The sequence below is a fragment of the Sciurus vulgaris genome (genome assembly GCF_902686455.1).
Source record: "Sciurus vulgaris genome assembly, chromosome: 2".
Classification (NCBI taxonomy): domain Eukaryota; kingdom Metazoa; phylum Chordata; class Mammalia; order Rodentia; family Sciuridae; genus Sciurus; species Sciurus vulgaris.
The window spans coordinates 112,951,935-112,965,117 of record NC_136462.1 but is presented as its reverse complement, the minus strand read 5'-3'; the positions used below and the strand labels follow the sequence as shown (position 1 = coordinate 112,965,117).

The following is a 13,183-nucleotide window of genomic DNA, read 5'->3' as shown; positions in this document are numbered from 1 at the left end:
GACAGTATTCACAGACATTTCCTGATCATTGTGGCCAAGGATTCTGTGAACAGCTTGGGCGATTCAAGCAGAGAGGGCACTCTCAGCACTCAGCGTCTGATCCTTTGGAAAGGATCCTGCTGATTTCAAGACAACAGCTATACAGGAGTGGAGGGAGACTTAGAAGGTCTGGAGAGCTAATAGTTTGGGCTCTCTCGCATCTTGACTGTGTAACTTTGGGCAACTCCCTTGACCTCTCTGAGCCTCCATAGCCTTTTCTAAAGCACGGGAAGAATTCTGCTCTACCTTCCTCCCAGGGTCGCTGAGTGCACCAAGCAGGCCTGGTGTGCAAAGCCCTCATGGCAGTAGCTATCCCACTTCCCTGATCTTAGTCACCACACAGATGCTGGGTTTCTGTGTTCTGGGACCCCTGGTGGCCTTCCCTCATGGAGCAGAGCCTTCCTGCCCTGGGGTTGCTGGTTTCGTATCAATCACTAACAACACTATCCTTATGTAGAAGTAATAGGAAGAAGAAATAGGTGAGATTTAGCAAAAAAGAAATGGGAGTCCATGGGGCTAAAGCTGGAGCTCATTGGCAGAGCCCTTGCCTAGCACATGGGAAGCACTAGGTTCCATCTTAGCACCACATAAACGTAAACAAATAAAGGCACCCTGTCCATCTACAACTACAAAATAAAAAATATTTTTTTAAATAAAGAAATGGGAGTCCTATAACCTTCCCTTGCTGACCTCGTCTAAGAAAAATGAAGAATGCCGCGCCCGGGCAGCAGCCATACGCCAGAAAGAGATCATACTAGAAAGAGTGAAACAAACTATAGGGAGCCTCAGTTTGTCCCTCTGACTGACTGGCTCAGAGAGGCCAGGATGTGAGCCTTGGTCCCTGCCCTGGGCTGGCCACCAACAGGAGGGACGGAGGTGGCAGGAGAAACCCCCTGGTTCGGCCATCCTCTCACCTTCTGGTCTGCTTTCTGCCTTGGCCTGGGGTTGGGCTCTGGCCTCCTGATTCAAGTTCTCCTCCTTGTCCTTGGAGGTGTGGGCTGTGAACAAGAAAGGAAACATATCTCATCTGGGACCACAAAATCATCCCTACCATGCCCTTTTAGTTAGGACAGTCAACTGAGCCGCCAGAGCAGAAGTGAGCAGGAAAAGGCAGGCCTGGGGGTGCTGTGTTGGAATTCTGATCCTACTGGGCCTATTCGCAGCACCCAATTTGTAAACTTTTGTCTTAAGTTCCCTGCCCTGTCACTAACTGGCTGTGACCTTGAGCAAGTCACCCTCTCAGAGCCTACACCCTTTCTAGTACATACTAGAACTCAGAAACAAGAAGCAGGATTTATTTCCCTTATGAGCTCAAGTAATGGCTGTTTAAGTGATGAATGGAAACAAATTCTAAACCAAAGTTGGTAGGAAAGTGCCAGAATCAATCTGTCACGTCTGTGATCAGCAGGGAGTGGGGAAATAATGCCACCCTTGGACTAGATTATCAGTAAGGTCCTTTGCAGCTTACTTTTCATGAATCTTCTAGAAATCAGGGTGCTAGCATCTCATGCGCGCTGCTCCAAGGGGCCCACTGGTGGCCGCGTTCATGACCCTTTCCTCTCCAGTCAGCTAACAAGCTCTTGGTCACACCCAATTTTAACCCCAGACAGGTGGAGTCCAGGCATGGCCTCCTAGATCCTGTGCACCTGCTTTGCTGAAGGCCACAGAGCAACACACGCAGAACAGTGCTGCCCTGATTCCCAGACAGGGAAAATAGGGAGGGCAAGACTCTTCCAAGACCATGTGCCAGGTAACGTGCAAAGTACCTTTTTGGGGACTAAATCCAGGGACAGTCTTCCACTAAGTTATACCCCAGGCCCTTTTATTTTTTTTATTTTGAGACAGAGTCTTACTAAGTTGCTTAGGTTGGCCTCAAATTTGTGATCCTCTGACCTCAGCCTCCCAAGTCTCTGAGATTACAGCTGTGCACCATCATGAGACAGATGCAAAGTACTTCGTGCATGTGATTTCACTGTGGGAGAGGAAGGAGTGACAGATACTGAGAAGCAGGAGCTCAGGAGGGTCCTTCTCCCAGCTGCACAACTTGGGAGGGGGTAGGGGAAGCCAAATGAGAGAACAGTGTGGTGCCATGGGGTTTGTTCCAGCTCTGCCCCCTGAGCACTGGGTTGCTTGGGAAAGCAGTGTATCTAAGCCCGAGTCCTCTCTAAAAAGCCCGCACCATGACACACTCAGAGTACTGATATGAGGGTCCATGAGACAAATTAAAAGTGCTTTAATTGCTGCAAAATGCTAGCTTCACCCATATTGTTATGTTAGCATAGATTCTGGAGCCTGATGGCATGGGTGTGAATCCTAGACTTGCCACTCACACTGTAGCTGTGGACCTAGGTGGATGATTCCTTAACTTCTCTGTACCTTGGATTCTTTATCTGTAAAAATCTTCCAGAGATGAAACAGATTAAACTAATGTATACGTGAATGTGTTTAAAAGGTGCTGGCAGCCTAGAAATCACTACATAAAGTTTTGGCTAGAACAACGATGACATGATGATGACAAATTGACAACAGTAGTTGAGGGCAGCTGTCCTACCCAGGAGACAACTCTGCCCTGACAAGATCCAGCATCCCAGGGGGGTTGAGTCAGAGGAAACCTGGGGATCCTCTAGTCCATGACTGCAAGGAAACTGAGGAGTCCAGGCAGCCGGGCGGATCAAAGCCTCTGCCAGGGTCCGGGATGGGCAGGAAATAGTTAAACGAGTCCGGAATTTCCTCCTCTCCACCTGTCTACTAAATTCTCAGAGTGGGTTCAGCTGCAGCTGCCCCTGGCTATATGCTCCATCTGTAAAACCACCACACCCATGGTCCCTCAAAGTGTCCTGGCACCCGGGGGGTCCTCCTGGGGACTGAGATGCAGGAGGCCAGAAAACCCCAGAGGCCCCTTGACATTAACCAAGCACTGCAGTCTTCCATTAAGAGGAGCGTAGCTGTCATCCTGAGAGCTCCCTCGGTTCCAGTTCAGTTGCTGAGAACATCTGCTCACTGTTGGCTGCAGGGACTGGTGAGAAGAACCAAGTTTCACATCCTCGTCACACCCTCACCTCTCATTTCCCACGCTACCGAGGAAAGCAGGTCAGCAGCAGGGCTCTCCCCACCGAGACGCTCACTCCCACGTCCCAGCGAATCACCAGCAGGGGCAGGTGAGCCTGGAGAAGAAAAGCCCCTTCACAGGGAGGTGAGGCTCAGGCCCCAAGAAATGACTCTTCCACTGATCAGCTCTGTGGAGGGAGTTGGAACACCTGGAAAGGACTGGAACATCTGGATGGCCATCCGAAAACAGCATATGGAAACACAAACGTGTATCTGGAGAGTGTTGGGAACAAAGGCTCTGCGAGGTCCCAGTCCCTCCTGGACCAAGTCTCCGGTTACAGAGTTAAGGTGAGGCTCCGAGCAGGACTGAATCCCAGGGCACTGCTGCAGTCATTCACCTCGGGGGTCCTGGCCCACCACACCCACAGACAAAGTAGCAAGTAGTGAGATAACTCTGTCACTGGCTCCCCAAGCACTTGTCTCCTTACATGCCCTCTCCCCTCCCAGCATGACTGGATCATCTCCTTAGCATCAATCTCCTCTGACCTCGGCCTGGCCTGATCATCACATAATCCTGTTAGGACAAGTAGGCCAGCAGGTGGCTGTTGGTCACAGAGGTAGCCTGGGCAGAGAGCCCTGCAGCCCCTTTCAGGAGGGTCTATCTCTGGGACTTGTGTAGAGTCTGTGCCCTCCAGCAGTGGTCAAGCATGACCCAGAGACACAGCTTCCCTCACTGGGCCAGGCAAGGTGCACCCCAACACTCATCACCCAGAGGCTGCCGGGTGCTGCAGACTCTGCTCTGGCACCCTGGGAGCTATTGTTTTTCTAGAGCTAACACTCTCTCACAGTGTCTACCGAAGCCCAGCCCACCTTGAGGAATTTCTAAGAAAGCTTTCATCACCTTTTCTCTGACTCCGCTTTTCACAGTACAAAGTACTTGTTTTAAGCACCTAATACCCAATATCGTGTCTGAAGGGCCTGATGAAAATTTAAGCCCCTAAAATGTGTACCTGAATCAGAAAAATCGGTCAGAATGCTCCCTGGGACTCGGTAGGTCATTCTTTCATGTGATATTCAGCTCAGCCCTCAGCCCGCCTGCCCAGCAGCACTGTGTTCACCCAACAGCTGATGTTCCTCTGATGGGCCTTCTGCATGGGCTGTCAGTTCTGGAGCAGCGCCCCAGAGAAGGAGCCCAAGGAGAGCAGAAGACTACCTGAGAGGTACCCATTAGACCCTGAGAAGCACGCTGGGGCAGCTCTCTGGGGATGGTTGAGACCAAAGGCAGGACTCAGTAAGGTGTACAGTGAGACTCTTAGCTGCCGCCATCACTTGTCAAGTTCAACATCGACCCTGCTGCTCTTCAGACACTGCTTACCCTCACCACCCTCAGAAGTGGTCCTGGCAGCTTCCAGGCCGTGCTTTGGGATTCCTGACTGGGATGGGCTTAGCAAGCTTCCCAGGACTCCAGGGTCAAACACAGAGCAAAGGGGATGCCACTCAGAGCTTCTGGGCTGTGGGACCCTTGAAGAGGTGCCCCCAGAAGCATCCCTGGTCAGTCATCCTGGGCCAACTGCAGGCTGGAAAGACTCTGTGGGACACTGGAGCTAGGCCCAACAAAGGCCAGAGCAGGGCACACAGCACTCATGGCCTGAGTGCAGGTAAACCCCTTCAGGAAGGGGCATATTTTAGAGGCAGGTGAGTAGTGGGCTGTGTATACCAAGGACCTTAGCTTCACCTTCCAAGAGACTCACCTCTCTTGGTGAGTCCCCTGCGGTGCCTCTTCCTTGTCTCCCAGACTGCCTGACTTTCACCACACACACTTTGCTGATTCTCTCCTCCCATCCCCAACCCACTGCCTCTCAGATTTGCAGTCCCAGTTCTCCATCTTCTGGAGGGAAGGAATACACAGGGCAGATGCACAGGTCTGGGGAGGCCTTGCTTACCTTCCCCCAGGGGGTCCAGGCTGTGGATCATGAGCTGGTAGAAGGTGTTGCGGATGATGCTGTTGTGCAGAGAGGCTGAGCTGCTCCCTCGGGTCAGCAGGGCTGGGAGCTGAGCAAGGGGAGAGCCACACAGGCCTCAGTAGGACTCTGCCCAAGCCAGGGGAGAAGCCACACGAGGGTCTCACTCACCTGCCTTCATCCCACTGAGGTCAGGGAGAAAGCACAGAAGCCTTATCCTGAGCTCCCCACTTCCTTCATCTCCAAATAGGAGAGGCACGCTGCTTCCTCTCTCAGTCTCCCCTCAACTCTTCCAGGACTGGCTTCTTCTATGTCCTGTGTAATTCCCCAACGTCTTGACAGGGAGCAGACCGTGTGTATTAAGCATGCTATTTTATCAAGGTTTGCACCTCCCTACAAGTACACCCTCTTGGAAATACCCTGACTCACACACCACACAGACCCCCTGCCCATGGGTACAACTCTGCAGGCCACAGGGTATGACTGCATTTTATCATTACCCCACCCCCAGAGATAAGCCAGGGTATGATCCCCTTCTACAGAAAAGGAACAAAAAACTCAAAAAAGCTAGGTGGTGTATCCAAGGTCACGGGGAGTGCACGCTAACATGTGGGTCTTCTGATTCCTAGTCCAGTTTTATCTTCTACCTTCGTGCTCAGGGACCGTTATAGGCACGCACATACACACACATCTGTACTGTACACAGACGTGACGCACACTTATTCATAGTGACACACATAGAAATATTATCTGATTTGCAACAGAACATCCAAAGACAACACTTTAACACTTGCCCAGTTCTCCCACGCCCCATCCCTCTCAATCTGAACTCTTCTGCCATCTAGTGGCCCCAGTGACACAGTCCTTCACGACAGCTTAGAGATTCTCTTTGGATGGGAGGAGAGGTTTCAGGCTCCAGCATCTCCTTTCAAGTTCCCCACGATTCTTTGCACATACCCCATAGACTAAAGGTAGTAAGATAGTTTTTCAGAAACTGCAGACCTCCCAGCCCCCCTCCAGTGCTCCTCCTATTTTCCTCTTAGTTCTGGGGCATTCGAAAGCCACCAGTATTTAAGCTTTTATATTAAACAATCATACGACACTGGGACTGAAAACGAGGACTTGAGTTTAACTGGTCCAAATTCATTTTTCAGATGCAGAACATGAGACCCGAGCTATACAGCAGGCTAATGATAAGGCCAGCTGTGACCTACAGGATTTAGCTCCCAAACTAGCTAACACCTCCCAGAAGGCCACCTGAAGGAGACATTCTTCCTGGCTCACCCTGGAAGTCAGAGCACAGCCAGGTTCCCCAGCCTCAGGGCCATAGTGCCCTGGGTCTATGGCTATATGCTGAGACTCTGCAACGTCCCCACTGGGCAGATTCCCTATGGCACCCACCTGCAGCTTCCTGTTATCCTGCTGCTCCTCCCCTGCAATGGCCCCACCGTCAGGCTGCAAACAGGAACAGGAATCACAAGAACACAGGAGTCAGATGTCATGGAGAGACCTCTCTTTCTCCCTGCTTCCCTCTCTCCAGGACCAATCTGACTGCCTTTCTGCCCCTGGATGTACTGTTGTCTTCAGTCCCCTTGAAGCCTGTACCACGGCCCCCTCTCCCTGAATCTGTAAAGCTCTTTCCCTCCTTTCTCAGCTTCATGTCTCTACTTAAATGCCACCTTCTCCCAGGCTGCTAAGCATGATTCTCTCTCTCTCTTTTTTTTTTTTTATGATTCTCTTTTATAGATGCCTATTCTTTTCCTTCAAAGCACTTTTCCCAATTTGTTTGTATGTACAAACATAGCAAAAGTGCAATAAATATTAAATGAATGAATAAATGCACTGTCCTCTAAATATACCTAGTCCATCCCAACCACTCTTCCTTGGTGCCTGCTCTTTCCCCTGTCTAAAATGCCATCCCCTTTCCTCTGAACTGCCTAAATCCTATCCATTTTTCAAAAAATTCAGGGTGAAGTCTGGTATAAAGCTTTTCCAAATGGCCCCTTCATCCCCAGCACTCTTAGTCCAGCTCACTGTATGTTTCTCTTCAAAGACTGCATAGCAACAGGGAGCACATGTTGTGATAATAAAACCAACTGTGTGTCTTGTGGACACTCTGAGGCAGCCAGCTGGGAAGTGGGACGGTCCTAGGCAGTTCACGACAAATAAAAGCATTAAGCCCACAGTAGTTATCATCTGGATCACTAGCTGGCTACTTCTCATTCACAACCTTCTAATACCATTTGAACTTTTATAAAAACTCATTTAACTTTTCACATGTATGCACTGTCTACCCAGCTAGACTCCAAATTTTTTTTTTTTTTTTTTTTGCCATGTAGTGAACTTATAATCATCTCTGTTACCGGTGGCACGGTATCTTATACACAGTAGGTGTTCAGTAAAGGCGAACTGAATGAGTAGATACTCCCAAGTGACCAGTACTGTCTTCAGACAGCAGATCACTAATGGTTGCCCCAGTAATTCTTTACCCTCCATTGCTTCCCTCCCCCACCAATCTCCACTGCCAAACCAGAGGTGGACATGCTACCCTTCCTTCTCTGTTCAGCTCGGGAAACACAGAAATAGTGCCTGATCCAGGGCCACCCACCCACCCATCCAATTCGTTCATTCAGTTCTTATTTACTGAGTACCTACTGCTTATGTAGTGTCATACTATGGGCTTTAGGAATAGAAGAGTTTGAGGACATGGGTTATTTATCCAGAAAGGAATTGGGACAGATATAACAGATGCAAAACAAAGCAGAACGTGGTTCATGACACGAGAGGTAGAGATGAAGGTGCCATGCTGTGGAGGGCCAGGAAGCCTTCCGCAGTAGATGGAATTGAAGTTTTAAAGGACAGGAAAGGCTTGAGTGCTTGGACACACATCATTGAATGAATGAATGGGTGAATGAATGGATGAACGCACAAGCAAATGAGTCAGAGTAGAAAGAGTCTGTCTGAATATAAAGGGGGCACTGTGCATTTTAACAAATTCCCCTAATTATTTCATGAAATACCTGTAAGATTACTGGGATATCCTGTTTATCCTGTCTAACTCTCACCCAGTGAATTATCTTTAGAGGTAAAGAAATGTGGAGGGTCAGGCTACCCTTTGGCTCCATCTACAGAGGAGCCAGAGACTGATCTTAGCCCCATGGTGCACAACCCTAGTGACTTCTCTGCCATTCAGATTTATTCAAGTCAAATACTCTGTGGGTTCATGGTTCATGGCTAACCACAGAATGCAATTCTAAGTTTCTGAAGCTTTTCACATTAATTTTCTTAATCAGTAATACAAACTGTGACATAGACAGAGCTAGTGTTATTACTGTTATTTTGATAGATGAGAAAACTGACATGAAGAAAAAGTTCGTGACTCATTCATATTCACAAAGACAGTGACAGAACCTTCCTGAGCTCTAATCTCCATTCAGAGGGGTCTCTGATACAAGGTTTGGGGGTTTTCTTCGTTTTTGTTTTTCACTAAGTCACACTTCTTTTTTCAGCACAAATAAGGAAATGAAGTCAAATCTGTATTTTTTAGTAGCTCTCTTTCAAATTATTGACATTTCAACTGATTATAAATGAGCCTCTGTATTTGAGTGTGGCCAAGGTGTCCATTTAGCAGCAGAATTTTTGTTTTTGTTTTGGTACTGGGGGTTAAACCCAGAGGCACTGTATCCCCAACCCTTATTTTTTATTTTGAGACAGAGAGCCTTGATAAGTTTCTAAGGTTGACCTCAAATTTGCAGTCCTCCTGTCTCAGCCTCCCAAGTTGCTGGGATTGCAGGTGTGCGATGCTGCACCCAGTTTTCATTTAGCAGTTTTGACAAGTAGCTCCCTTCTGAATATGCCCTTATCATGGACACACTGCTACATTTGTCTCTCACATCACACTGTCCTCCCTCCTCTTTCTTCAGTTTAATCACTCTCACCTTCTCTTCACAAAAAAACGGAAAAGGGAGAGAGGAAACAATGAGAGCATCATGTCAGCCAAATATCCCACTCCTGTGATACCTCTTACTGAGAATGAGAAATGGGTCTCTTGCAGCTGTTTATGGGAACCTGAGGTAGCAAACTGTGGCAGATGCTCAGAGGCTTATTCTCCCTGACCTCCAGTTTCTATCTCTCACTGATATAGCAATTTCTCTTCAGAACATTCATTACACACTTCCTGTACCACATATTTTAGTCTGGGATCTTTTCTTAAACATTCATTCAACAAATATTTCCTGAGTCTCCAGTCTGTCCTGCCTGCACCCAGGCCACACTCAAGATAGCACACTTTTCACTATGTCCCTTCACTAAACACAGTCGGCCCCTGACCCACATGTTCTCCTATACTGGAAAACTCAGAACTTCCCAGATTCCTCTCTCTCCCCTACAGCCACACTAATTAGCCATCAGACCTAGTTCCTGAAAATTCTCAAATTTGCCCTGGTCTTTCCCCTCTCCTGCCTACAGAGACTTGCAAGAGCTTTCTGACTACTGATCTCTTCCTCTTCTAGTTCATTCTCCACCTGTCAGACACAGTGAGTTTCAGAGCAAAGCACACCACTGCCCACTCCAGCACCTCTCAAATCAGACTAGCAGTGTTTCAAGTGCTCAAGCTGCACGTAGCTCGTGGCCACCATTCTGGAAGGCACAGCTATAGTCTCTTTGTGCTCTTTCATTCCTCTGGCCTTTGAACAAGCCTATAAGACCCCAGTTCAGTCAGTAAACTGCCTGTCCTTCCAGACTCAGCTAAGCATTACCCCCTCTAGGAAGCCTTCCCTGACTCTCTGGTCTCCTCCTGTAGCATGGACTCCCTAGGCACTGACCTACATCATTACACATGACACTCACTGTTGGTTTTACTTCGCTGTCTTCCACACTGAGGAGGATTCACTGTGGAGCTGATGAAGCTTAAACTTCAGGGCCTCTCTCTCCCCTACACATACACCTTTCAAAGACTTGCTCCTAATTTTGTAGCAATGACTTTATATTCTTTTTCTTGACAAGTATCAGGTCCCGCAAAGAACCTGGATCAACTCCAGTTCCTCCATTAGGTGGAGCTCCCTGAGACCTGGGAATGTGTCTGATATCTATCACCATATCCCAGATCTGACACAGGCCTCACACAAAGGTATTCAAGATGAATGAATGTTGGGGTTCTTTAGGGCTTAATCCTGGACTCTCTGTCTTTCAGAGGACAGATTGGCCATATTTGTGTGTGTGTGTGTGTGTGTGTGTGTGTGTGTGTGTGTTTTGCTTTTTTTTTTTTTTTTTATGTTTTTGGTTTTGTCAGCCTTGATTTTAATTACCATACATTTGTTAGTGATTCACAGATTTTTACTTCCAGCCCAGACCTTGTTCCTGAGCTCCAGATGTACTCATATAACTGCCTCCTGGGAGTTATATCTACTGGGAGGTGAGTGGATAGATGCCCAATCTCATGGTTCCATGGTGGGAGCCCTTGAGTCTCCCTAAACCTATTCATCCTCAAGTCGTCTATTTCAACTGCACAAGCCGAAAAGCTCAGCGTCATCCTTGACTTCTCCCACTCTCTCACCCTCCACGTTCACTTCATCACCAAGTTCAGATGATTCTGTCTTTAAAACATCTCTCAAAGATATGTGTTCATGGGGGGGGCACACATAGCAGTAATAGTAGTCATCGTCTCCCCACTTACTCAGTTCTGTTTTCTTCAGTTTCAGTTGTTTGCGTTCAACTATAATCTAAAGATATTAAATAGAAAATTCCAGAAGTAAACAATTTATTAGTTTTAAAGCTTACACTGTTCTGAATAGTGTTATGAGATCTCACCCTTTCTCTGTCCTGCCTGGGACATGAATCATCCTTTGTTCAGCATATCCATGCTGTGTATGCTACCTGCCAGTTAGTCACCTAGTAGCTCTCTTGGTTATCAGATTGACTGTCTTGGTATATCACAGTGCTTGTGTTCAAGTGTTGTTATTTAATAATGGTTCCAAAGTACAAGAGTACTGATGCTGAATATTTGGAAATTTGCCAAAGAGAAGCTGTAAACAAGGTACTATATATGTTATTCAGATTCAGCCGCTCACTGGGGATCTTGTAATGTGTCCCCCACAGATAATTGAAGCCTACTCTCTCAATATATAGACTGCTCGATGCTCATAAGAGCTGCTTTTTCCCCCCAGTGGTGGGGATCAAACCTAGTGCCTCTCATACATACTAGGCAAGCGCTTTGTGACTGAGCATCCCCAGCCTCATAACAGCCTTTAACTGGACTCTCTTCTTCCACTTTTGCATACCTACAATTCAATTTCTACCCAGCAATTAGGGAGGGACCTTCCAAACAGGACTGTCATTATATCATTCCCCTATTGAGCTTCAAATAAAACTCAAACTCTGTGTATGCTCTCCTGCTCGCACCCTGCTGTTCAGAGGGACCCTGTACCATTCTTCCGCGTAGTCACTAACCTTCATTCTTTCCTATAATGTGTCAAATTTCTTCCAGCTTTGAGCCTTTGCAAATGCTGTTTCTTCTTCCAGGAATCCTTTCCCAGTTTTCTTCTCATTCTGCAAATCTCTACTTAGACCTCTGCTCACTCCCTAAAAGGCCTCCTCTGGCTCTCTCTCTATCAAGAGGGCTACTGTACATTTTCCATCACACGCACTGTTTATTTCTGTCATAGAAATTGTCATACTCTGAAATTATCTTCTTAATTTACTTATTTACCATCAATATACCCACTCCCCTACACTAAAATAAAATTTGTTGGTTTTATATTTCCAATCAATTCAGGTAGCAGAGCATTGAGAAATCAAGCTGTCTTTTGTAGAACGCCACAAATATGTAATTTTATATTAAATCCCATCATGTGCACTGGGAGAAAATATTACTGAATGCACATAAACTCTCAATGATGAACATATAAATATCCATGAAAACAGCAAACTGTTGGACTAGGCATGATCAGATGTTCGAGTTTTGCTGTTGATATTAATTTCTTGAGCATTCATTTTGTCATCTGTTAGCACTATCATGTTAACACCGAAAGCTTAAGCAAACTGTATCAAGAAAATTAATCTTAAAATTGAGAATTCTGCTGGGAACTGTGGCATACACCTGTAATTCCAGCAGCTCAGGAGGCTGAGACAGGAGGATCTCATGTTAAAAGGCAGCCTCACCAGTCAGAATGGCAATTATCAAGAATACAAGAATCAATAAATGTTGGCAAGGATGTGAGGGGAAAGATACACTCATACATTGCTGGTGGGACTGCAAATTGGTGCAACCACTCTGGAAAGCAATATAGAGATTCTTCAGAAAACTTGGAATGAAACCACCATTTGACCCAGCTATCCCACTCCTCAAAATATAACCAAAGGACTTAAAATCAGCATACTATGGTGATGTGGCCACATCAATGTTTATAGCAGCTCAATTCACAATAGCTCACTATGAAACCAACCTATGTGCCCTTCAACAGATGAATGAATAAAGAAAATGTGGTATATATAAACAAAGAAGAATGAAATTATGACATTTTCCAGTAAATAGATGGAACTGAAGACTATAATGATAAGTGAAATAAGCCAATCCCAAAAAATCAAAGGCCGAATGTTCTCCCTGATATGTGGATGCTAACACGCAATAATGGGGTAAGGAAAGAATAAAAGTTCATTGGAGTAGACAAAAGGGAATGAAGGGAAAGGACAAGGGATGGGTTTAGGAAAGACAGTAGGGATAACTTTCCTATGTTCACATATGAGTACATGACCAATGTAACTCCACATCACGTACAACCACAAGAATGGGAAGTTATACTCCATGTATGTATAATACATTAAAATACACTCTACTGTCATATATGACTAAAAAGAACTTGAAAAAAGAAGACTAGAAGGCAAGATTAACATTTTATTTTCCTCCTTACACATTTCCAATTTCTATGGATTCCAAATTTTCAATTTTGTGCAACAGTTTCTCTAAAATAAAAGATTATTGTTTTTAGAAAGCCAACCTCAGAGACTCAGTGAGGCCCTAAATAACTTAGCAAGACCTGTCTCAAAATAAAATTTAAAAAAGGCTGGGGATGTGGCTCAGTGATTAAGCACCCCTGGGTTCAATCCCCAGTACCAAAAAAAGAGAATTCTGCTGGGTG

At 46.4% G+C, this 13,183-nt stretch overlaps 1 protein-coding gene across 3 annotated transcripts in view; it reads right to left on the bottom strand.

Moving 5' to 3' along the window:
- Positions 1 to 13,183, bottom strand: part of SLC24A1 (solute carrier family 24 member 1) — a 34,828-nt gene that overhangs the window by 13,800 nt on the left and 7,845 nt on the right. For 2 of the 3 annotated variants that reach the window (XM_079125648.1, XM_079125650.1), the window contains exons 2-4: positions 6,450 to 6,503; positions 5,031 to 5,139; positions 954 to 1,037 (exon numbers count right to left, since the gene is read on the bottom strand). In XM_079125648.1, coding sequence (XP_078981774.1) covers positions 954 to 1,037; positions 5,031 to 5,139; positions 6,450 to 6,503 — 247 coding nt within the window. The remainder of the gene's footprint in view (positions 1 to 953; positions 1,038 to 5,030; positions 5,140 to 6,449; positions 6,504 to 13,183) is intronic. The other variant, XM_079125649.1, reaches the window with a different exon arrangement.